The 25,622-nt window shown below is 43.9% G+C and overlaps 1 protein-coding gene across 1 annotated transcript in view; it reads left to right on the forward strand.

Moving 5' to 3' along the window:
- Positions 1–3,574: 3,574 nt before the first annotated feature.
- Positions 3,575–25,622, forward strand: part of LOC139273161 (chitin synthase chs-2-like) — an 80,252-nt gene continuing 58,204 nt past the window's right edge. The window contains exons 1-5 of the mRNA XM_070889665.1: positions 3,575–3,675; positions 7,831–8,014; positions 22,312–22,371; positions 23,051–23,192; positions 24,224–24,403. Coding sequence (XP_070745766.1) covers positions 7,935–8,014; positions 22,312–22,371; positions 23,051–23,192; positions 24,224–24,403 — 462 coding nt within the window. The 5' untranslated portion in view covers positions 3,575–3,675; positions 7,831–7,934. The remainder of the gene's footprint in view (positions 3,676–7,830; positions 8,015–22,311; positions 22,372–23,050; positions 23,193–24,223; positions 24,404–25,622) is intronic.

Here is a 25,622-nt window from a genome sequence, read left to right on the forward strand (position 1 = left end):
GTTACTTTAACCTCCCTGTGTGCAGTCTCATCTGTGTTAGGAACACAACAGTTATTAATGAGAAAAAAAACAAACACACTAAACACGTCATAAAAAATAAAAAACACAACTCACATAATTAAAATTAAATTTAATAAATATCTTAGAGAGGCTCAGAATTAGTTACCTGATCAACCTTAAGCTGCACAGAATGAGTTCAGACATGTAAATGAACAGTACTCCATTGAAGGGAAGGTCTGGTAGAGTAAGCGGCAATGAGTTCCAAAAGATGGTAACGGCTCAATGGAGATGCCCTACAAGAGTTGTTCGACCATTGCAGGCAGAACAGAATTATTGACAGAATGTGAGTCCACAGATGGTATGAGATTCTGTCAGAGTGAATAGGCGAAAATGAGAACATGTAAAGTTCTGGCAGGTCGCAGCATTTGATAGTGAGAACAGCATCATCTCAAGTGTAGAAGACGGAAAAAGATATTTAATGGACTGCCAGGTCACTGGGGAACATGTGATATCAGGGGTGGGATTCCGCGATGGTGGACCTAAGAAAAAGTGGACTGAAGTGCAAGCCTTAATGTGTGCCCTCCAAGTAATGCAACAGTCTCTCATTGAATGGCAGCCTTCCTGCATTGGTGACCTTAACTTGTCGTATTGCGATTGCCTGATGATAGGACCCAATAAATAGTCGCATCATAAATCCTAAGGAAAGCGTTTTTTTGGCGAGGTATCAGTTCTACACGTGTCAACGGTCGGAGGGCCAGGAAGTGGCGAGCTATGTCGCCGAACTAAGGTGCCTCGCAGGACATTGTGAATTTGAGGGATTCCTAGAACAAATGCTTAGAGACTTTTTTGTACTGGGCATTGGCCATGAGGTAATCCTTCGCAAACTGTTGACTGTTGAAACTCCGAATCTAAGCAAAGCCATAACGATAGCCTTGTTGGCGTTGTGGAAGTAATCTTCGGGCCCATCAATGCCTCTTCAAGCACTATGCGTGCAATGCTGCAGAACAATGGGACACCTCCAGCGAATGTGCAGGTGAGCTGCAAACTCTGAAAACCATCATGTTCAGAGGAAGATCGATCCACTGTAGATCAGGCTGAATTGGAGACTCGTACCAAGGAGGCAGAAGTGTATGGGGTACACACATTCACCACGAAATGTCCACCAATAATGTTGAAAGTTGAACTGAACGGAATTCCAGTATCTATGGAACTGGACACGGGTGTGAGTCAGTCCATAATGAGTAAAAAGACCTTCGACAGGCTGTGGTGCAACAAGGTACACAGGCCCAAGCTCAGCTCCATTCACACCAAACGAAGGACTTACACTAAGGAACTAATCCCTGTAATTGGCAGTGCAGAAGTCAAAGTCTCCTATGATGGAGCAGTACACAAACTCCCACTATGGATCGTGCCAGGGGATGACCCCACACTGTTTGGCAGAAGCTGGCTGGGAAAAATCCACTGGAACTGGGATGATATCCGAGTGCTTTGGTTCTGAGCAGATTTCCATCGTTGTTTGAGCCAGGCATTGGAAGCTTCTCAGAGGTCCATCCACCACAAGGCACCATATATGATGCGTGAGAAAGTGGAGATTGAGCTGGACAGGCTGCAACGAGAAGGCATCATTGCGCCAGTGGAATTCAATGAGTGGGCCAGTCCGATTGTCCCGGTACTTTAAGAGAATGGCATGGTCTTTCTATAGTGGTAGGGGATTCTATTGTAAGGGAAATAGATAGACGTTTCTGTGGCCGCAACCGAGACTCCAGGGTGGTATGTTGCCTCCCTGGTGCAAGGGTCAAGGATGTCTCGGAGCGGCTGCAGGACATTTTGGAGGGGGAGGGTGAACAGCCAGTTGTCGTGGTGCATAAAGGTACCAACGATATCGGTAAAAAATGGGATGAGGTCCTACAAGCTGAATTTAGGGAGCTAGGAGTTAAATTAAAAAGTAGGATCTCAAAGTTAGTAATCTCAGAATTGCTGCCAATACCACATACTGGTCAGAGTAGGAATTGCAGGATAGCTAAGATGAATACATGGCTTGAGGAGTGGTGCAGAAGGAAGGGATTCAAATTCCAGGGACATTGGAACCAGTTCGGGGGGAGGTGGGACCAGTACAAACCGGACGGTCTACACCTGGGCAGGTCCGGAACCAATGTCCTCGGGGGAGTGTTTGCTAGTGCTGTTGGGGAGGGGTTAAACTAATATGGCAGGGAGATGGGAACCTATGCAGGGACACAGAGGGAAGTAGAATGGGGGCAGAAGCAAAAGATAGAAAGAAGAAAAGTAACGGTGGAGGACAGAGAAACCCAGGGCAAAAATCAAAAAGGGCCACTTTACAGCAAAATTCTAAAGGGGCAAAGTGTGTTAAAAAGACAAGCCTGAAGGTTCTGTGCCTCAATGCGAGGAGTATTCGTAATAAGGTGGACAAATTAACTGCGCAGGCAGCTATTAACGAATATGATACAATTGGCATTACGGAGACATGGCTCCAGGGTGACCAAGGCTGAGAACTCAACCTCCAGGGTATTCAACATTCAGGAAGGATAGACAGAAAGGAAAAGGAGGTGGGGTAGCGTTGCTGGTTAAAGAGGAAATTAACGCAATAGTAAGGAAGGACAGAAGCTGGGATGATGTGGAATCGGTATGGGTAGAGCTGCGGAACACCAAAGGGCAGAAAATGCTAGTGGGAATTGTGTACAGACCACCAAACAGTAGTAGTGAGGTTGGGGACAGCATCAAACAAGAAATTAGGGATGCATGCAATAAGGATACAGCAGTTATCATGGGCGACTTTAATCTACATATAGATTGGGCTAACCAAACTGGTAGCAATACGGTGGAGGAGGATTTCCTGGAGTGTATTAGGGATAGTTTTCTTGACCAATATGTTGAGGAACCAACTAGAGTGCTGGATATCCGAGACTGGGTGATGTGTTCAGTTTTGTTCTCCTAATCTGAGGAAGGAATTTCTTGCTATTGAGGGAGTGCAGCAAAGGTTCACCAGACTGATTCCCGGGATGGGTGGACTGACATATGAGGAGAGACTGGATTGACTGGGCCCGTATTCACTGGAATTTCAAAGGATGAGAGGAGATCTCATAGAAACACATAAAATTCTGATGGGACTGGACAGGTTCAATGCAGGAAGAATGTCCCCGATGTTGGGGATGTCCAGAATCAGGGGACATAATCTAAGGATAAGGGGATAGGCTATTTAGGACCGAGATGAGGAGAAACCTCTCCACTCAGAGAGTTGTTAACCTGTGGAATTCCCTGCCGCAGAGAGTTGTTGACGCCAGTTCGTTCGATATATTCAAGAGGGAATTAGATATGGCCCTCACAGCTAAAGGGATCAAGGGGTATGGAAAGAAAGCAGGAAAGGGGTACTGAGGTGATGATCAGCCATGATCTTATTGAATGGTGGTGCAGGCTCGAAGTGCAGAATGGCCTACTCCTGCACCTATTTTCTATGTTTCTATGTTTCTATGTGATGACTATAAGTAACGATTAACCGTTTCTCGCTGCAGGACCAGTACCCACTACCCAAGGCAGACGTCCTATTTGCGACCCTGGCTGGAGAGTAGACGTTCACCGAGTTGGACCTGACCTCAGTCTACATGACGCAGGAGCTAGAGGAGTCTTCGAAAGGCCTCACCTGCAGCAACACGCACAAAGGTCTGTTCATCTATAACAGATGCCCGTTTGGGATTCGGTCGGCCGCGGCAATCTTCCAACGTAACATGGGGAGCCTACTAAAGTCAATTCCTCGCACTGTGGTTTTCCAGGATGACATACTGGTTACAGGTCGCGACACCATTGAGTACTTGAAGAATCTGGAAGAGGTTCTTAGTCGGTTGAATCGCGTGGGACTCAGGTTGAAACGCTTGAAGTGTATTTTCCTTGCGCCGGAGGTCGAGTTCTTGGGAAGAAGAATCGCAGCAGACGGCATCAGACCAACTGACGCCAAGACGGAGGCCATCAAGCACGTGCCGAGACCACAGAACGTGACGGAGCTGTGGTCGTTCCTGGGACTCCTTAACTATTTCGGTAATTTCCTATCTGGGTTAAGCACCCTGCTAGAACCCCTACATGTGCTACTGCACAAGGGAGACGACTGGGTATGGGGGAATTCACAAGAGGCAGCCTTTGAGAAAGACAGAAATCTGTTGTGTTCAAACAAACTGCTTGTCCTGTATAACCCTTATAAACGATTAGTGCTAGCTTGCGATGCGTTGTCATATGAGGTCGAGTGTGTGTTACAACAGGCTAACGAATCAGGGATTTTGCAACCGGTCGCTTATGCATCCAGGAGTTTGTCCAAGGCCAAAAGGGCCTACAGCATGATTGAAAAAGAGACACTGCCGTGCGTTTACGGGGTAAAAAAAATGCACCAGTACATCTTTGGCCTCAAGTTTGAACTTGAAACTGACCACAAGCCGCTCATATCACTGTTCTCTGAGAGCAAAGGGATTAATACCAATGCCTCTGCCTGCATCCAAAGATGGGCGCTCACGCTGTCGGCATACAACTATGTAATCTGCCACAGACCAGGCACAGAGAACTGCGCAGATGCTCTCAGTCAGCTACCATTGCCCACCACCGGGATGGAAATGGCACAGCCTGTGGACTTGCTCATGGTAATGGATGTATTCGAAAATGAAAATCACCCGTTACGGCCTGCCAAATCAGGAGCTGGACCAGCCAGGATCCTTTATTGTCCTTGGTAAAAAACTGTGTCTTCCATGGGAGCTGGACCAGCATCCCAGCGAAGATGCAGGAGGCGATTAAGCCATTCCACAAGCGCAAAGATGAGTTGTCCCTGCAGGCAGACTGTCTATTGTAGGGTAATCGTGTGGTCTTGCCCAAGAAAGGCAGAGATACGTTCATTTGTGAACTGTACAGCACCCACCCAGGCATTGTAATGATGAAAGCCATAGCCAGATCCCCATCTGTGGTGGCCTGGCATCGACTCAGATTTAGAGTCATGTGTGCGCCAGTGCAATACTTGCTCTCAGCTGAGCAATGCACCCAGAGAGACACCGCTAAGTTTATGGTCATGGCCCTCAAACCGTGATCGAGGATCCACGTGGACTATGCAAAATGTTCTTGGTTGTCATGGATGCTTACTCAAAATGGATCGAATGTGCAATAATGTCTGTAAGCACGTCCACGGCTACCATTGAAACCCTACGAGCCATGTTTGCCACGCACGGCCTGCCTGATGTCCTAGTCAGTGACAATGGGCTATGTTTCACCAGTGCTGAATTCAAGGAATTCATGACCCGCAATGGGATCAAGCACATCAGATCTGCCCTGTTCAAGCCCGCATCCAATGGCCAGGCAGAACGGGCAGTTCAGACCATCAAGCAAAGCTGGAAACGCGTGTCAGAAGGCTCCCTGCAGACCCGACTGTCTCGAGTGCTGCTCAGCGACCACACCAGACCCCACTCACTCACCAGCGTTCCCCCAGCCGAGCTGCTCATGAAAAGGGTGCTTAAAACAAGGCTCTCTCTTGTCCACCCTGATCTACATGATCACGTGGAGGGAAGGCAGCATCAACAAAGTGTGTACCATGACCGCGCAAATTTGTCACGCGATATTGTGGTCAATGACCCTGTGTTTGTACTCAATTATGGACATGGTCCCAAATGGCTCGCTGGCACGGTCACAGCTAAAAAGGGGAGTAGGGTGTTTCAGGTCAAATTGGCCAATGGACTAATGTGCAGAAAACATTTGGACCAAATCAAATTGCGGTTCACCTACAGCTACGAACAACCTGAAGAAGACACCACCAACTTTGACCCTCCAACACACACACAAGTGGCAACTGACATCATGGTAACCACGAAGCCGAACTCACCATCCCCAGTAGCCCGGCAAGGCCGGCTGCCCAACAGCCCAGTGAAGAACTAACCAACTCACCCACACCCGCATTTGTACTGAGACGATTGACAAGGGAGCGAAAAGCCCCAGATCGTCTCACCTTGTAAATAAGTGTACTATTGACTTCACGGGGGAGTGATGTTATTTATTTAACCCCTTGCAACCTGTAACACACGACCACCAGAGGGCCTATCTGTTGGAGTCCCAAGGGATCCCAGCATTCCTTGGGAGCACTGTATATAAGCAGGCCACCCATGAGATACCTGCTCTCTGGAGTCTTATTAAAGGAGCTAAGGTCACACTTGCTTATTGTTCACAGTACTCAGTTTCATCCTTTATTATGAGAGTATCACAAAGGACCCGGCCTGTTGATGTTATTGGTGCCCTGACGCTATTTTAAATCAAACTCAGATCTGGCTGCAGACAGCTGTGTGGCCAGAAGAGGCCAAGTTAGTTATTTTCATTTAACCTTTTTGAGGATTCCTTGTGGGCCAGGGGGAACAGTCCTTGGGCGTCCCCAAACCTGATCTTATCTCCCTCCCAGTGGCAGCATCTTGTGTTAAACCCCATCTCCCTTGAGCACCCAGCATCATCGGGTTCCCGTCCCAATATCGGCTCCCGCCCATTGTCGAAATCTCGACCTCCGATAAATGACTCAGACACCTTCAGATCCGGCAGAAGTTTCTTTAATTTACTTGCTAGCAAGGGAAAGGTCACACTCAGTCAATGGCTAAGTGAACACCTCCGAAATGGTACAGTTTCACGAGATATTTATACAGTAAAACCCAAGTTATGGCCTCTCCCTGTGTATTGGCTCTGTCTCGCAGTCAGTGAATACAGATAAAGAGTTAATTACCTGACATGGTTTCCAGATATTTCCTTTTGTCAGGGTTATTAGTTGGCCAGCCGGCCATTACTCCATGAGAGTATGGTAATGAGCTATTACCTGCCTTGCATTGTGTCAGGATTGTCCAGTTTCCTGGTCAGTTATCTTTTTGCACCAAATGGATGAGGTCTCTACAAGAGATAATGGCTGGTGTTTGAGTACTTCGAAAAGGGTGGGGTGGCGTGGAACTGGTGTCGTATAGACAATGGGAGAGCACCATGGGTGGTACTTGTCTCAGCAGGACTTGTCTCCTAGCTGTCTGGTGGCTATCAGCCCTTTCAAGCCAGGTTTAGCTGTTTATGCAAGCCGACTGCTTTATGCAGAAATTTCTGGAAGGACCAGGACTCCATTTTGTTATATATTAAAAAGGGCACAAAAATACAGTGTGGTATCAGCTTAGATAAAAATACATTTCCACACCATCCAGCCCTCACATCACTCCTGACGGTTTCGGATGAGAGACTGCTGTGCCACATGCTAATGAGACCTGGATGTTGTTTACATGGGACGCAAACTGGCCAGTTATGGACAGCTGCATGCAAATGAAATGATAATAATTCGGTGACAGCAGACATTACAGGCCGAAATTACGGCCTCACCGGGTGCATATGGAGTGCACATGGACCCAACAAGGCCTCGCAAAAGCCGGTTCTCGGGGCGCGATGTGCAGGCGCCGAAAACTGGCTTTTCCAATCTGTCAAGATTTCTTCTGACAGATCCTCCGCATCCCCGGGAGAAGGACATTCGCACAGGAGAGATTGGGCTATTTGCCCAACTCATGCCCAGCCAATGTCCTTCAAACTCTTATGCCTGGTAAAGGCAGGCGTATAGTGTACTTTTACCAGCGTAACACTTTTAACACATATAAAAATTAAATTGAATCATTCATTTTTGTATTAAAACTCTGCCCATTAAGGTAAGTTTATATTTAACCCTATTAAAAATCATTAATTTTTTTTCCTAAAAAAACATTTTTTTAACATTTAATTAAATTTAATTTCAATTAATTTTAAATATGTGAGGTGTTCTTTGTATTTATTATGCTTTGTTTCTTGTTTTAGGAGGGTTTTCTCATGGATAGTAACGGAGTTCCCATTATTATCAATGAGAATACTGCAGAGTGATTGGTGGTCCAGATTCACCCGACTCCAGAATTTCCATATGTATGGGGCAGTCCTCTCCTTGTACGCTACGCAGTGAATCTCGGCCTCTGACCGCAATGGAAGGTTCCTCTGTGACCACCAGGTACTTTCGTAGATTTTTTTCGGGTCGGAGGCGTTTGTCCAAAGGAAGCCTCTGACCGCAATTTCTGGGCCCACATTTTTTGACATCTCTGCCTCATCTGTAATGTCATGTTCTAAAATATATGAAATAGACATCTATGGTTGCAAGGTGATGTTGAAAATATAGAAGTGGATTTCAAGAGTCCAGCACCCGTAGTTATATGATTTTGAGAAACTTTGGCCCCGATATTTACGGGGAGGAAGTTGGGAAGGGGGAGCGGAGTGTGTGAGTGTTCCCTCTCATTTCTTTTCTGTGCGTGGTCCCTTTAAATGTGTTGCGCGGTATATTCCAGAGGCAACACCTGTGAGCAGCCTGCACAGGACCTCCCGATGGATGCACGCCCATGCGCCTACGTATCTTTAGGGAAACATTGTGGGGAAGGTGTAGCTTTGGAGAAACTGGAAATATAACTTTCCTGGGGGTCCTGCTGAATTTAACGGCAGGATCTAATTTACATTTTTGGATTCCATCATCATCAGCAATATCATCATAGGAAGTCCCTCGAAATCGAGGAAGACTTGCTTCCACTCGAAAAGTGAGTTCTCAGGTGGCTCTACAGTCCAATGCAGGAATTACAGTCTCTGTAACAGGTGGGACAGACAGTGGTTGAAGAAAGGTGTGGGTGGGTGGGGAGCCTCGTTTGCCGCACGCTCCTTCCGCTGCCTGCGCTTGTTTTTTGCATGCTCTCGGCGACGAGACTCAAGGTTTTCAGCACCCTCCCAGATGCTCTTCCTCCACTTTGGGTGGTCTTGGACCAGGGATTCCCAGGTGCCAGTGGGGATGTTACACTTTATCAAGGAGGCCTTGAGGGTGTCCTTGAAGCATTTCCTCTTCCCACCTGGGCTCGCTTGCCTTGTAGGAGTTCCGAGTGGAGCACTTGCTTAGGGAGTTTCGTTTTGGGAATGCAGACGATGTAGCCCACCGAATGGAGCTGGTTGAGTATGGTCAGTGCGTCGATGCTGGTCTGATTGAAGACATTGATGTTGGTGCGTCTGTCCTCCCAGTGGATTAGCAGGATCTTGTGGAGACGGCGCTGGTGGTACTTCTCCAGCGCTTTGAAGTGTCTACGGTACATAGTCCATGTCTCTGAGCCATCTAGGAGGGCGGGTATCACTATTGCACTGTAGACCATAAGCTTGGTGCCAGATTTTAGGTCCTAGACTTCAATCACTCTCTTCCGCAGGCGACCGAAGGCTGCGCTGGCGCACTGGAGGCGGTGTTGTCCCTTGTCATCAATGTCTGCCCTTGCTGATAGTAATTTGGTACTCCGTTGCCCGGTAGGCAGCCAGATTGAGAGGCCTTTGGCACCAGACCACAGCCGGGGGGTCGGATAGGTGGAAGGGAGAGATCATGGTTTGGGGGACATTAGGGGTGGAATGCGTTGATAGATTGGGGGTGAGTACAGACTGAGGGGTGGAGAGATTGGTCGGAGGTCAGACAGATTTGTCAGGGACTGGAACGATCAAGAGGGTGCTGTGGATAGATTGAGGTAGTCCCGAGCCCTGGAAACATGGCCCGCAGACGTAAAATTTAAAATTGGAGGCTTGTAGCCTCATTAAAATATTTAAGTTAGGGACACGCTCCTTGAAAGTAGCTTAGTTGCCTGACCCGAACCCGTCTCCATTAAAATGTGAATGTGTTGGAGGCGTTGTCAGGCGAGGTTTCCAATTTTTGAATTTTGAACCTGCCCCCCACGCCCCCCCCCCCCCCCGCTACACTTGTGACTTGATTGTGATGATTTATTTTGTTGTTAATATATTTGTGCTATTTATTTTTGGGATGCTATATAGACACCCAGCTCAATTTCAGACAAGGTGTAATGCATTTTCTACTGAGAATTCCTCCTGACTGATTGCACCTGATTCTGCCACTCCACTCCTTTTATCTGTTAGATTGCTTGTCCTGAAATCAAATCATGAATGACTCAAAATTTGCTCCAATCAAACATTGGGATGACCAAGGCCATTGCACTCGGCCCCCGCACAAACTCTGTACACTTGCTACTGGCCCCATCCCATTCCCAAACACTTTGCTCAGGCTCTATCAGACAGTCTGGTGCCTTGGTGTTCTGGCCACACCTAAGACCTCTACCTCTTCAGCATCTCCCACTGCAGCATAAATTGAAATATAACCTTTTGTCATCTCCAGACTTAATTTTTCTAATGCCCATCTTTGTAATCTCCCAAGTTTCAGCTTCCATAATCTCTAACTCATCCAAAATTCACCACCTGTACCCTGTCTTGTACTAAGCCCTGTTTGCCCATGATTCCAATTCTCATTGACTTACATTGGCTGCCTATCGTCTAATGCATTGATTTCAAAATTGTCCATATCTACAAGTCCCACCGTGGCCTTCCATCAAGTGACTTCCTCCAGCATAATGTCCCTTTGTTCATCCAGCTCTGGCCTCTGATACATTCTCTGTCCCTCCGATCCACCATCAGTGGTAGAGTTTATAGCCATCTTTGCCCTACTCTCCAGACTCCCTCCTTGAATGCCTTGGCCCCACTTCCTCTCTCCCCACTTTTAAACATTTTTATAAAACCTACCTTTTTGACTATGCCCTCTCTCAACACTTTATTTCTCTGTGAAGTGTTTGGAATGGTTTACGAACATACTCTGTAAATGCAAGCTTGTTATTGTTTGGCAGTCTGGACTCACAGTTTTCAGTCATTGGTCCCATGAATCCTGTTACATTTCATTGTTGGACCAGTTCCTCATTTGGAACAGGATTATTATGTCAGCAATTCTGTGGACAGAACCATTATCTGAGTAGCTGACAACATTGTGAATTCTGAGAACCTTGGACACAGTTGGGTTGCTCATGAAGTCTTGTAGCTCAATGGAGTCAAAACTTCCTTGTAGCCAGACTGTTATTAATAACTTTGCCAGATGCTTCTCTTTATTTCTGTTGTTTCCCTTTGTTGTTTGTCTCTCTCTTGTTCCTCTTTCTGTTGCTTTGCTTTCTGTTTCTTTCACTATCTTCTACTTCTGTCCATTGTCCTTCTCTTTCCCTTTCTATGATCTCAATTTTCCCCAATGCCGTCTTTTGGCGTAGTGCAAGAGTTACGCCCGTTTTATTTGGATCCGACTACTCCAAAAAAATAACTAGCAAGTTTCCTCGTTCTCTTGTTTGAAATTGGCGCCATGCAGCCTGTCATTTAGCCTTGGGGGGTGGAGCATAATGCCTGCACCGAAAAAACGATGCCCCCCTTCTGCACATGGCATGCTTGAAAAAAAAGGACATTTTTGACATGATTGCAATGGGCACGTATGCATTTGGCCATTTTTAAAGAACCAGTTGTGTGTGAGAACTTTAATGCTCATTGGAAAAATCGGAGCTGCAATACAAGATGCAACGTGGCGCAAGGACCAAGAATTTCTTACAGGATGAAGTGGAGGCACTAGTTACTGCAATTGAAGCCAGATGGCAGGAGCTGGATTCCGGCAGAGATCACATAAAAGTTTCACCAAAAGAAATGAAGAAATGCTGGAACCAATTTGCAGAAGATTACTGTGCAATGGAGACCACCCCGAGGTCTGGAAGCCAGTGCAAAAAGAAATGGCAGGACTTTGGTCAAGTAGTTAGTGTAAGAAATATTTTCATTTATTCAATGGAATTGCAATTGTAAATGTGATCATCTGTATATGTCCTACCTAGCAGTAAGACACCCTCTCTAAAAAGTTATATTTTCATCTTTGCAGTGGAACGTGGCACACATCAATAGGGAAAGAACTCGAACAGGAGGAGGCCCGGCAAATCTGCACCCACTGACACTCTTGGAAGAGAGGGTCACTGCTTTGATGGATCCTGCCTGGAGAAAAGCAACCACCACTGCACAAGCTGGGCCCACACTCGAGGGAGAGGGTAAGTTCTGCAAATTCCACAGCCTGGCTTTCCTAAGTATTAAGTACTGCATGGGCTCACCATGCTTCGGTTCATGGGAATGTCTCCATCAGCTACACTTCGGTTGATGCAATATGCTATCATTCATCGTGGTCCTGCGCTGTGTGAGCCTACTCATGCCACCCTGCCCCCTCCTCTGCTGCTAACCATTTGTCTGTACTGTTATATTTTGCAGAACTTGAGGTCAACCCTGACGAGGCTGAAGTCAATGCAGAAGAAGATTCAGACGCGGACGAGCCTGAAGAGAACATCTTCCAATCACACCTTCCAGACCAAGAGTATGAGGGTGAGGGGGAGGTGATGGGTGAAGCCCACATTGTTGTACTCACTCTGGAGAAGGTACAGGTGCTGCCCATTGAGGTGCCAGGCCCTTTCCTACGAGTGTTACGAGTGTTGGTGGGACATTACAAGTTTTCCCACCATCTGAGGCTGGAGATTCCAATGGGGTGCAGCAAGGCACACCCAGGGCCCCACCAACCGAGGCTGCGGGTCCCAGTGGGATGCTGTGAGCCACACCCAGGGCCCCACCGACCGAGGCTGCGGGTCCCAGTGGGATGCAGCAAGGCACACCCAGGGCCCCACTGTCTGAGGCTGCGGGTCCCAGTGGGATGCTGCGAGGCACACCCAGAGCCCCACCGACCGAGGCTGCAGGTCCCAGTGGGATGCAGCAAGGCACACCCAGGGCCCCACCGTTCGAGGCTGCGGGTCCCAGTGGGATGCTGCGAGCCACACCCAGGGTGAGGAGGGGAAGGAGAGCTCAACAGCGCTCTCCTGAGGTGCAAGATCTAACAGATGTGGTTCAGATGATGGCAATGTGTGCGGAGAGCATTGACCTTATACGATCACTCCTGGACACCGTCAGTGGGGTGGGTGGTGAGATATTGGGACTGTCGGGAGAAGTGATAACACTCTCGCCAGAAATGGGAACACTGTTGGTGCACATGAGCGAGGGAATGTCGCAAGTAGCTGATGCGCTGTCAGTGAACATGAGGGAGGGAATGTTGTAGGTAGTTGAAACACTGTCAGTGAACATGAGGGAGGGAATGTCACAGGTAGCTGATACACTGTCGGTGAACATGAGGGAGGGAATGTTGCAGGTAGTTGAAACACTGTCAGTGAACATGAGGGAGGGAATGTTGGAAGTAGTTGAGACACTGTCAGGGCATATGAGGGAGGGAATGTCAGAGTTAGCTGCTGCAATAAGGGAACACGCCCAGACCCCGCGCCCATTGACAGAGTCAACTGTCACTCCCACTCCAATCCCCAGACCAGCCTCTGAAGAGGCCCAAGCCGGGTCTTCCACATTACCGCCACATCCCGCCCCCCCCCCACCCCCCATCAAGAAATGCGCATTACCCGAGATGTTCGAAAGAATAAACTTGGTACCAACCCGAGAAACGCTGCGCCACCGCCTGTGGGCAGGGGTGGAGTCACCAAGACCAAGCACAGCAGGCGGTCTTCGAATAAGGTGGAGGCGAGATGGGTACAGCCTTTCTTTGCTGCTGTTGTTGTTGTTGTTGTTGTTGTTGTTCTTATTATGATTGTTCTTACTGTGGTAACTGTTCTCAAATTTAAAGTTTTTTGTAAGTTATGTAAATTTACAAGTTTAAAAGTTTGTAGGTGATCTTAAAGTTTTTATGTGATCTTAGAGTTTGTAAGTGATCTTAACTGAAAACTTTAAAGTTTGATACAAGAATATTTTTATTACACTTAAGTTAAGTACAAACAAGTGTTTGTTAAACTTTTGAATAAAATATATTTTAAATTATAACTGAATCATTTCCATTATTTGTTCCATTATTAACACAACTTTTTGAAGTAAAGAAGAATCATTTCCATTTTTTGTTCCATTAACAAAACACAACATTATGGAACATGTACAAACAGTAAACATGGTCCATTTGGAATAGTTGCCGCTGAGCCTTCAGGCAGTAAAACGTTCACGGATGAGCTGCTGGCGTAAGGTTCGAGCAATCATTAAAGGGGCACGACGGTCTGCCCTCCTCCGGGTTCAGGTAGTTGCATGGCTTCCTCATCCTCCTCCTCCTCCTCGTCATCTGCATCTTCCTCCTCATCATCAGCCAATCTCACCTCAGATGGGCCTTCTACTTCTAGCTGCTGCTGCCTCATGATGGCTAAGTTATGCAGCATGCAGCACACAACAGTGAACTGACCAACAATCTCAGGGAAGTATTACAAGTAGCCTCTGGAATGGTCCAGTCATTGGAAACGCTGTTTTAAGATGCCAATGGTCCTCTCTACAATGCTGCGTGTCGCAATATGCGACATGTTGTAGTCCCGGTCAGCTTCTGTCCGGGTTACGCATAGGGGCTTCATGAGCCAGGTGGAGAGGCCGTACTCTTTGTCTCCCAGCAACCAGCTCTGCCATTCTGGCTGCTGCTGAAACATAGCAGATATAGCGCTCTCGCGAAGGATGAACACATCATGGGTGCTCCCAGGGTATCTCGCATCAACTGACATGATGCGATGCATGTCGTCATGCATGAGCTACACATTAATGGAGTGGAAGCCTTTTCTGTTCCTGTACATCTCGGAATCCTCCAAAGGTGCTCGCAAGTTGATGTGGGTACAATCTATGCAGCCCTGTACCTTTGGGAAGCCAGCAATCTTGGAGAAGCCCACATTGCCTGGGCGGTCATGGGGAACTTTATGTAATCATTCCTCTGGGCATATATTGCAGCAGTCACCTGCTGAATGCAAATATGTGTTGCATGTTGAGAAATGGTGCACACATCCCCAGTTGTGGCCTGGAATTATGCAGATGCATAGAATGAAAGTGCAGCTGTAACCTTCACTTCAACTGACAAAGCAGTCCTCCTGACTCTTCCAGGGTGTAGATCTGCTTTTACTAACTCACAGATCTGGGTTACAACTTCTTTGTGGAAATGCAGCCTTCTCACACAGTCAGCATCACTCAGGTGCAGGTATGAACGCCTGTCTCAATATATCCAACGTGGGTAAGGCCTCCTGCCCATCATCCTACGTGCTCTGAGGTTCCTCATGCGATGAAGTTGAATCAATCATCTCCTCCACAGCACCATCATGCAGAAGGTTTGCATGACCCCTTATGGCATTGTCAGTATTGTCCCCATGATTAAATTGTACTTTTGCAAGATGTTCAAAACAGCTGGACAAGCTTCTTTGTTGTCTCTCTCTCCAAGGTTGACACCCTGGTATGGACCACACCCAGGTTTGGGCATGCACAGTGGGCTTGCTTAGATTGGGAAACATCCATTACCCCTCCCCCTCCCCCCCCACCATCCCGGGATTCACTTGATGCATAGTGTAAGGGTTCTCATCCCTTCAGTTCGCTTCCACCCAGTCAGCCGACGAAAAAAAATAAGATGGCGGCCACGGCAGTGCGCCCTCCCCTCTAATGGCGGCTGGGCCACCATTTTGCACACCGTGCACTGAGAGAAAAAGCTGCCCGGGAGCACTGGTCAGCTGCGGGTCTGCTCCCGTGGGGTAATTTTGTGAGGGGGTCCCCACCAGATGGTAAGGGGTCGGCGTGTGCACACGGCGGTGGGAAAATGAGAGGAGCGGTCCCGGACACCGCTCCAAAGCTTCGCAAGGGCAGTTTCAAAAATGCCGGCCCCTCTGCGGAGAGTCAGCAGCCATTCCACGCCGCCTCATGGCCGCAGCTGTCCGGCAGTCAGGGGCCTTATTGAAAGCGGCAATTTCGGCCCCCAAGAGTAGTGGAAATCTGGAACTCTCTTCCCCAAAAGGTTATGGAATCTGGGTCAAATTAAATTAAAAAAACTGAGATCTGTAGATTTTTGTTAAGTAAGGGCATCAGGGGATATGGATCAAAGTTGGGTTAATGGAGTTGAGGTTCAGATCAGCAATGATTTCATTGAATGGCAAAACAGTCCCAAAGGTTTCCTGTTCTTATATTTCAGGCACTCCTCTGCATTTACTAGTTACAATGACCTTGGCACAGTCTTTGGAGGAGGTCTCGTGCTTGCTCCTTTCCTCAATGTGTTACACAGGGAGCAGCAAATGAGGTTAAAAAATGTATGAAACAAATAAAAACCTTTAAAAAAAATCAAGACATTCTCACATGTTGGGGAAATACAGACACATGCTCTTGCCTCAATTGTTTGTATTTTGCTCTAAAATCAGGAACAGAATAAATGAACAAAATTTAGAATAAATGTTTAAATGGTATCATTTTGAAATGTTTCCTCTGGCTGATTGGGTGTAACAGCTCATGTTGCTTAACCTACACCTATGCTTCAAGGATTTTTAGCAAGGTAATCAAGGTAATGATAGATGGAGGGCATTTCAGAAGTGTGAGCTGCTTTAAAGGTTTCTACATGCTCTTATAGTTCCCCCGAATTTAACAAGAGGTGTTAAAACAAAATACAAACATAACTTTTAATTGTAATTTTAGACTTGTTGCCTAAGTACACTACACAGTTGAGAACTGTTAAAAACAGCATTTATTTTATTCATGAGAGAGACTTTGGGTAATGTTATGTTTTCAGTACGACATCACAAACACACAGGTTGTAAGATGGCTGATAACTTTAGGAAGCTTATCAGGTGACCTGAACTGTTTATTCTTGTAAACAGCACTGGCTACAGTGTCACAGTAGTCCACTGGGTGGAGCTATATATATATTACACTTCTCCCTTCTTAATGAAGTAGTAATTATAATAAACAATCATCATACATAACTTGCATGGTTATACATAACAAAAGATATGGACTTATTCTGCCATATTTATAAATCAAGCTTAACCACTTGTTTTCTGTTTCAAAGAGGATGCCTTTGCTCTCAAACAGAACCTTCCAAACATGGTGTCGAACTTCGACTCATTCGAGGCTGAACCTGAGGAAAGATTTCCTCCAAGGGATGCCCTTGATTTACATTTGAACTCTCTACAACTTCAGACTGTTTGTCTTCCTGACTCGGACTGAGACTTAAATTCTGACTTTTTCTTGGACATTTGATGTAGGATATACTACTGGTACTTTACTTGTATCAAAACTATCTGATGAGTCAAAAATAATTGAATCATTCCAACCTTCAACTCCTTCCACGCCTGTAGGTAAAATATGACAAATGTGAACAAACCTAACCTGTCCATGATCAAACATCTTGACCACATATGTGCAACCATTCTTCCTGGTAACCACATTAACCATTTATGGTGTTGGTTCTTCACTCTCACTTTCTGATTTAATTTCACACTTCTCTCTTTTACTCTACCTCTATCATGATTCTCTTTCTGTCTTAATTGTTTCTCTTCTATGGACTGTGCCAAGTTTGGTTTTAACAACAAGAATCTGGTTCGTGCCTTCGTTTGAGAAACATCTCTGCTGGTGTTCTACCAGTAGTTTTACGAGGAGTATTACGATACGTAATTAGAAAATTAGCCAATTTGTGGTCCAGTGACATGTTTCTTTGGATTTGAATCCAACATCTGTTTGATGAGGGCACGTTTTACAATTTGTACTGTGCGCTCTGCTGCACCATTTGAAGCAGGGTGGTACGGTGGAAGGTATGTTTCATGCTATTTTTGCTCGTGAACTGTGTAAATTCTTCTGAACAAAATTGTGGTCTATTATCAGAAACAATTTCTTCTAGGAGGCCAAAGGAAGAAAATAATCTTTGCAAAATGCCTAATATTTTACTTGTTGTTATTTTCCGCATTGGAAACACTTCAACCCACTTCGAATGGCTATCAATCACAATTAACAATTGTTGTCCTTCTAACTCAGCAAAATCGATACGTAACCTCTGCCACATCCTGGGAGGCCATTTCCATGGCTGTAATGGTACTGATGGTGGTCCCTTGCTTACCGATTGACATGTCGTAGACTGACTGATGATGTACTCTGTCTCTTTATCAAGACCTTGCCACCATAAGTAACTGCGTGCAAAACTCTTGGTCAAGCACATTCCCAGGTATTGGTCATGAGGATCTCCTAATAATTTGGACCTGAATTTATTTGGTATAACCACTCTTGCACCCCACATGATACAATCTTTATCGACTGATAAATCATTCCTATGAATGAAGAATGGATGAATATATTTGTCTGTTACCTGGTTTGGCCAGCCATTTGTGATGTAATCATACATCTTTGACATAACGGGGTCACATTTGGTTTCTCCACCAATCTCTTTAGCTGTGACTGGCAGTTCATCACTGTATGAAAAATAGAACACTTCTTCACTATCGGGTGTAACTTGTAATGGGGAAGGCAATCTAGACATAGCATCAGCATTATTGTGATCAGCTGATTGTCTGTATTCAATATCATATATATATGCTGACAAAATCAAAGCCCATCTCTGCATTCAGGCTGCAGCTAATGTTGGAACTGGGGACTTTGGATGGAGGATTGCTGGCGGGGGCTTATGGTCCGTAATGATGGTAAACTTACGACCATACAAGTATTTGTGGAACTTCTTGGCGCCAAAAATTAATGCCAATGCTTCCCTTTCAATTTGCGCTTAATTATGCTCACTGGCACTGAGAGTGCATGAAGCAAAAGCAATTGGTTTCTCCTCCCCACTATGTAGTACATAAGAGACCACTGCCCCAACTCCATATGGAGAGGCATCACATGCTAGCTTGATCTCCTTAGATACGTCATAATGAACTAACATGGTGCTCTCTACCAGTTTGCTTTTACACTCCTTGAATGCTGTGTCGCATTCTTCTGACCATTTACAAATGTACCTTCTTTTTCAATAGTTCATTCAGTGGATGTAACACTGTAGCCAAAGTTGGTAAGAACTTCCCATAATAGTTCAAAAGACCCAAAAATGATCAAAGTTCATTCTTATGAGTGGGTGCATTTCTGATTGCATCCAGCTTTCCCTTGGTTGGATGTAAACCATCTTTGTCTACTCTGTACCCTAAGTACTCCATTGAATTTTCAAATAACTCACACTTGTGAGCAGTCACTCATACTCTGTGCTTCTCTAGCTGTTTGAGGACTTTATTCAATATTTTATTATGGATTTGTTTGTTTGGTGCTGAAATTAGAATGTCATCTAAATAACATACTACCCCTTCAATACCTTGCAAAATCTGGTTCATCACCTCTTGGAATATGGCGGGGGCGGAAGACACTCCAAATGGTAGCCTATTAAATTGATATAGGCCTAGATGAGTATTTATAGTCAAGCATGACTTGGACTCCTCATCTAGTTCAAGCTGTAAGTAGGCATTCATAAAACCCAAATTTGAGAAGATCTGACCACCTGTCAATGTTGTGAACAAATCTTCTATATTTGGCAATGTATTGGGGAGATTATCCTCTAGAACCTGGTTTATAGTTACTTTATAATCATCACACAACCTTATCTTACCATCATCATCATCATAGGTAGTCCCTCAAAATCGAGGAAGATTTGCTTCCACTCTAAAGTGAGTTCCTAGGTGACTAAACAAGCCAATACGGGAATTACAATCTCTGTCACAGGTAGGATAGACAGTCATTGAAGGAAAGGATGGGTGGGACTGGTTTGCCACATGCTCCTTCCGCTGCTTGCGCTTGTTTTCTACATACTCTTGGCGACGAGACTCGAGGCCATCGGACTTAGGTACTACAACAATGGATGTAGCCCAATTACATAGATCTATCTTAGAGATAATAGTCTCTAGTCTTTTGAGTCCTTGCTCAACTTTCTCCTTGAGTGCATATGGTACGGGTTGCGGCTTGCAGTAAACTGGTCTAACGGGTCCTTCTGTACCCTGACATTCACCCGGAAACCTTGGATCGGACTGCCCATTTCACAGAACACCTTCCAATACTTCTTGATGACATCATCCTTTAATGCAAATCTCATTTCAACAAGAAAAATCTCATTCCAATCCAGCTTCAGTGATCCCAACCAATTTCTTTCTAGTAAGGCAGGCTTGTCTCCTGCCACTACTAAGAGAGGCAAGCTCTGAAATTGATCCTTGTATTTCACCGGTATGGTGATATGACCTACCACAGGAATGCTCTCTCCCGAGTAGCCTCGCAGCTCTATCTTGTATTTCTCCAATGGGAAATCATGCAATTTGTCGATGCACCAGTGTCGATTTCCATGGGTATCTTGGTTCCTGCAACATCTACTTGGATAATGATACTTTTTGAATCGCTGTTAGTTACCCTCGTGCTCCTGATGATGTGTAGCTCTAAAACCTCCTCGTCCTGTTGTTTTTCTTCCACGCTGTGTAGTCTCTGGGAATTTCTAGTTATAGCTTTGAAAGTCGGTTTACTATTCAGTTGGCATGCCTTCGCAAGATGTCCAGTTTTCCTGCAGAAGAAACACTCTGCCTTGGCATATAGACAACTTTGAGCAATGTGTTGTCCCAGGCACCAATAGCATGATTTCAATGCTCTGTTACCATTGCCAGTTGCTGAGATCTTGGGGCCCAACTGCCTTTTACTTTTAACCTGAAGGCGATTCACCTCGATCTGATGACTGGAAAGGGTACGAAATTCTCGGGAATATTGGTCGGCCATGTCCATTGATATAGCTGTCTGACAAGCTAAATCAAAAGTCAAGTTAGGAGTTGTCAATAACTTTCTTCTGATCGCATCATTTTTCATCCCACAAACAAAACGGTCTCGCAATGCGCGGTCCTGAAAGTTTCCGAAATTACAGTAAATAGGTAGCTTTTTTAATGCTACAAATATACTCACTGATATTCTCGTTGGTTAACTGATCACGTATTCCAAAACGATAACTTTCAGCAATTTCCAGGGGCTGTAGTGCTGTTCTAACTTCCTTAGAATCTGCTTAAGTGATGTGTCCTTTGGCTTGACAGGCACAAGCAATTTTTTCTGGGTTTCATACACCTCGGGCCCTGCTTCAGTTAAGAAAATAGCCTGTTTTCTTTCCAACACACCCAGTTATGGTTCTCATCATTGGGGACTTGGATGATATTATTTGCAGGGAAAAACATTTCTAGCCGCTCCACATATGCTCCAAAACTTTCACGGTCGTATTGAAACTCCCCCAAGCACCCTATTATTCCCATCGGTTGGGCCATCTGGATTCTGGCAGTTCAGCCAAGTGTGCTTGTAATTTACCTTGGATTTTTAGCTGTTAATCAAAACAGAGAAGCCTCTGTCAGATGGCTGAATCATCTATCAACACAAATTTCAGCTTTGTTATCCGATTATCCCATTATCGTCGCCAAATGTTATGTTTTCAGTACGACATCACAAACACACAAGTAGCAAGATGGCTGATAACGTCAGGAAGCTTGTCAGGTGACCTGAACTGTGTAATCTTGCTAACTTGAGAAAAGTAGCCTTTAATTAAATTGGATAATGGTGACCACATCACATTTTGTCTGAATTGGTACAATTCTGCATGGGTGGGGGTGGGGGGGGGGGTTTAAAGGGACATCACTGCTATTCTTTGTGGAGGTAGTTGGCAGGTGACTATCTCTCCCGAACAGCCTCCGTTGCAGCTGGAAGCTTGCTTTGTAACAAAGTCTTGTATTTTGCAAATGTAGAAAACTATGTTCTGAATAAAAAATGTTTGTTTGTCAAAAAAAAACAGCACTGGCTGCAGTGTCACAGTAGTCCACTGGGTAGAGCTATATATATTACATAATTATGAGTGAGGCATCCAATTTTCCTCACTCATACAATCAATTCTGTGATTGCCCTTTACTTATGTCCACGATTTGGATCTGGAGGTTAACAGAGAGGCCAGTGCTATGAATAGTGGTTGAGCCAACAGCTGTGAGAAATGGAGTCACACATCAGTTATTTAATTTATAGAAAGAAATTGGTAAAAAGGCATTGTGTAGCAACCTGGCTAAAGCTTCACAAAACCCACTCAGCTAGGTGAATTTGACAAACAGACATTGAGCCTAAGGCTCAAGCTCTGGATTTCAGATTAGCAATAGACATCAAACGGATTGAACTGGGTGACTACTTGATGAAACTGTTAACAAAAAGTTCTGTGTAGTTGCAGTGAATATATTCTTATAGTCTCAGGCTGATTGTTTAGTGGCCAGTAAAAATGCTGCTTGAAATTTTTATTCTGAACCCACTGCCATTAAATGCTTAGTTATAGTTACTGAACACAACCTTTAAATATGTTAATCAGTAAAAACAATCCATTATTTCAGGGAATGGCCAGAAATGTATTCTCCATATCTGTGGCTGTATTAAAATTGCTCACGCCAAAAAAATGATCTTTCACGTAGTTAAGAAGATAGGTGTGGCTGATTATATAATGTGAACACCACACCTATATGGAGAAATTGAAGGCAGATATATATATAACAGTCCATGTACCTAGCTTTAGATGCAAGCTGAATAATCTTGTAAATAAGATATTTCTCTGCTAACTATTAGAAAACAAATGGAGAGTAAGGATCAGGATGTCAATGAGGTGAAAAGACTGTACAGAAGCAGGTAAGCTTTTTTTAAATGTTACTAATGGGATTGTTAATATTAATTATCATTTTCAAAAATAATACATAGAAAGATATACAAATAATTCTGTAAAATATTTGAACTGTGAATATTTGGCATTATGCCACTTAACTACTTGATATTAAATATCAAGATTTATAGCTGGTTTGGTAAATTGTAAATCTTAGAGCACCATGTTTATTTAAAGCAACATGTTCTGCTAACATGTACAGTTGAAAGGTTTAAATGCATTGTGTGGAGGGAAAACATCTTTAAATAAAAATAACTAAGTAATAGAAAAACTGAATAGTAACATGAAATAAATACTTTTTAACATAGCAAAGTAAGTATAAATCCTGACATTTGTCATGTTGATTTTCTTTTAAAATCAAATTAATTAAAATGAAATTTGTCAAGTTGAATACTGTAGCTTTGAAGAATGTATGATAGATGCTGTACTTTAAATAAATTTTGATTTGAACTCTTTCACTTAATACCTCCTATGCTTCACCTATTAATAGTTACCATAATTGTGCTATATTTTAAATGTTATGTAAAAAATTGTCAATTTTGCCTAAAACAAACAATACCAAATCTTAAACTCACAGTGATTAATCTTCAAAATCCAATGTACAGCAGTTGCAATATTATATATGTATATATATATTTTTTTATCTAGTTTCAGGAAAACATGGGATCCCTTCATGTTAAAAACGATAAATGATGAAGAAGAAGTCACCAGGAAATTTGTGCTGTTCTTGCAGTATATAATCTGCTTTGTCTTTGGAGTTTGTGTGCTTGGGTTTACCTTTCTCAGCAAGGTCAGTAACCGCTTGAACAAACAGTACTGGAAGTAAAATAAACCTTGAAGTGTTTAGCATGTTTTGTCATGTTGCAAATTAATTACTAAGTCTTGTGGTGTATTATTGCTACAGATCTGTGGACCACAAGATAAAGAAGGAGTTTGCATTTATAGAGCACCCTTCACGACCTCAGAATGTCCCAAAGAGCTTTACAACCGACAAAGTACTTTTTGAAGTACACAAACAATGAAATAAATTACCAGATTATTTGTTTTAAGTGTTGGTTGAGAGATCAATGTTAGCCAGGTTACTGGGAGAACTCCACTCTTCTTCGAATAGTGCCATGGGATATTTTATGCCCACTTGAGAGTACTTGGTTTAACATCTGATCGCAAAGATGTGCACCTCCAACAGTCCAGCACTCCCTCATTACCGCATTGGAGTTTCAGCCTAGATTTTGTGCTCAGTTCCCTGGAGTGGGGCTTGGAACCACAACCTGCTGACTCAGAGACTAGAGTGCTACCATTGAGCCATGGCTAACACTAGTCCATCAGACTGATGCACTATCAAGGATAAGATCCTTGAAGCAGAATGGCCATTTAGAATATTCAGGTTATGAGTTAATTGCTGTTGCCTAGATTCTTGTTTGAGTGATCATTTATACTTCATCATCCATTCCAGTTTGTACCATGCTTTTCACACTAAAATTTTGATTTCCTTATAAGGGATGTTAGACTGGAAATTTCCTCAGCAGCAGTCTCCCGTCCAGCCAGTGACCTGGTGCTGGGTTCAACTTGGTGTACAGGTCAGCTAAGGGGAAACGTGGGGCCCATTGTGGTCTCCAGGCTTGAGGTCCTGGCATGGAAGATGTCGGAAATCGTTCCATGACCATTTTGTGATTAACCCTCTTATAAAGTGAGCTTATCACTTTAGATTCTGCACCTACTGCGGTAATATCTTGTGAGATTAGAGTCACCATTTTGTACCTTTCCAATGTGTTGAAATGAGTGATATTAGTATTGACGAACATACACTTTTATGTTTTGCAGACCAGTCTTCTTTTATTGATCAGCACGTCAAACGCTCACTCACCATTTGAAAACAAACTTTTCACTCACCTTGTCTTAGCTTGTGTATTACTGGTGCCTGATGTTCTGGCATTTGTAAAGGCCTTATGGAAAACATCATTTGGATCATCCAATGCTGCCCCATTGTCTATTCTAATAATGGTAAGCTGAACCTCCTGAATTTTAGTTTCCAATTTTTAAAATAATTTCTGTGGAAATTTTTAGATTTGCTTAAAAGAAAACTTGGAAAAAAAACAATGCTAATTTTCTAGGTGAAATTTTGAAGGCAGAGCAAATTCATTAATTACTTTGCATAGTTTTGTATGTAGAACCTCAAATTACATAGTAATAAATGAGAAATACAAATGTTAATTTATTTATTTTAAAGGGATTAACACCTCTGTTAAAATGACAAAGAGAGGGATTTAAGACAGATGAATTTAGCACATATCCCACAGTGCAATTTTAAGGTCGAAGTGCTTCTGTACTTACTTTTTTCTAATTTAAACATCTCTTTGTTTAAGTTATACAAATATTTTGTACTCTATGATAATGTATTAACAATGAGTTGACACAAAGCAGGAAGTTTGAGGAATTAGTAATTGATGGCAAATCTGCTTTATCTAAACCTAAATGAGTAAAAGCTGAAAGAGACAACTTTAATATTCAGTGCAGTGAGTTCACTCAGCCAGGAGTGCTCTTTGTGTAGGAGTAACTTCCTTTGGAACTGTTTTTGCCAAATTTTCAAAGTTATTTCTCAAAACACACATTGGAAGAAGCAAAGAGGCAGAAAGAAAATAAATAAGTTGAATATTTAATCTCATATATTAAATATGACAAGTTCGTCCCACACTCCTTATTTGGATCACAGCATCCTGTAGCACAGTCATGCCTGCAGCTGCACATTTCTATCACTAGATGGGACTTCATAAACTCCCGAAGCTGCAGATCCCGGTATCACAATCTACAGCACCACTTAGAAATTTACTTTATCCTATCGTTCCGTGGGCAAAACCTGAACAAAACCTGAAGAGAATCGGTAGTGTTATATAAACAAAGAAAATAAAAACTAGGATAGAGTATATTAGAACAAAGAGTAAAATTAAAGTTCAAATTTTAAAAAGGACATAGAGAATAAGGAAGAAGATAAATAAAGGGAGATTGAAGGCAAGATGCTTAAATGTCACATTGAGTTGATTATTACATTTATTTTCATAGCTTAGGGTTCATAGTTCAATTCTGAAGCTATTCCTGATGTTTGAATAGCTTTATTACTGTAAGCTTAGTGCTTCCCTCAGCGCCAAAAGGCATGACCTAAAAATGTACCAAACCAATCAGTGCAGTGCGAGAGGAAAATTCGGAACTTACATATCAAAATGGA

The sequence above is a fragment of the Pristiophorus japonicus genome, chromosome 9 (genome assembly GCF_044704955.1).
Source record: "Pristiophorus japonicus isolate sPriJap1 chromosome 9, sPriJap1.hap1, whole genome shotgun sequence".
NCBI lineage: Eukaryota > Metazoa > Chordata > Chondrichthyes > Pristiophoridae > Pristiophorus > Pristiophorus japonicus.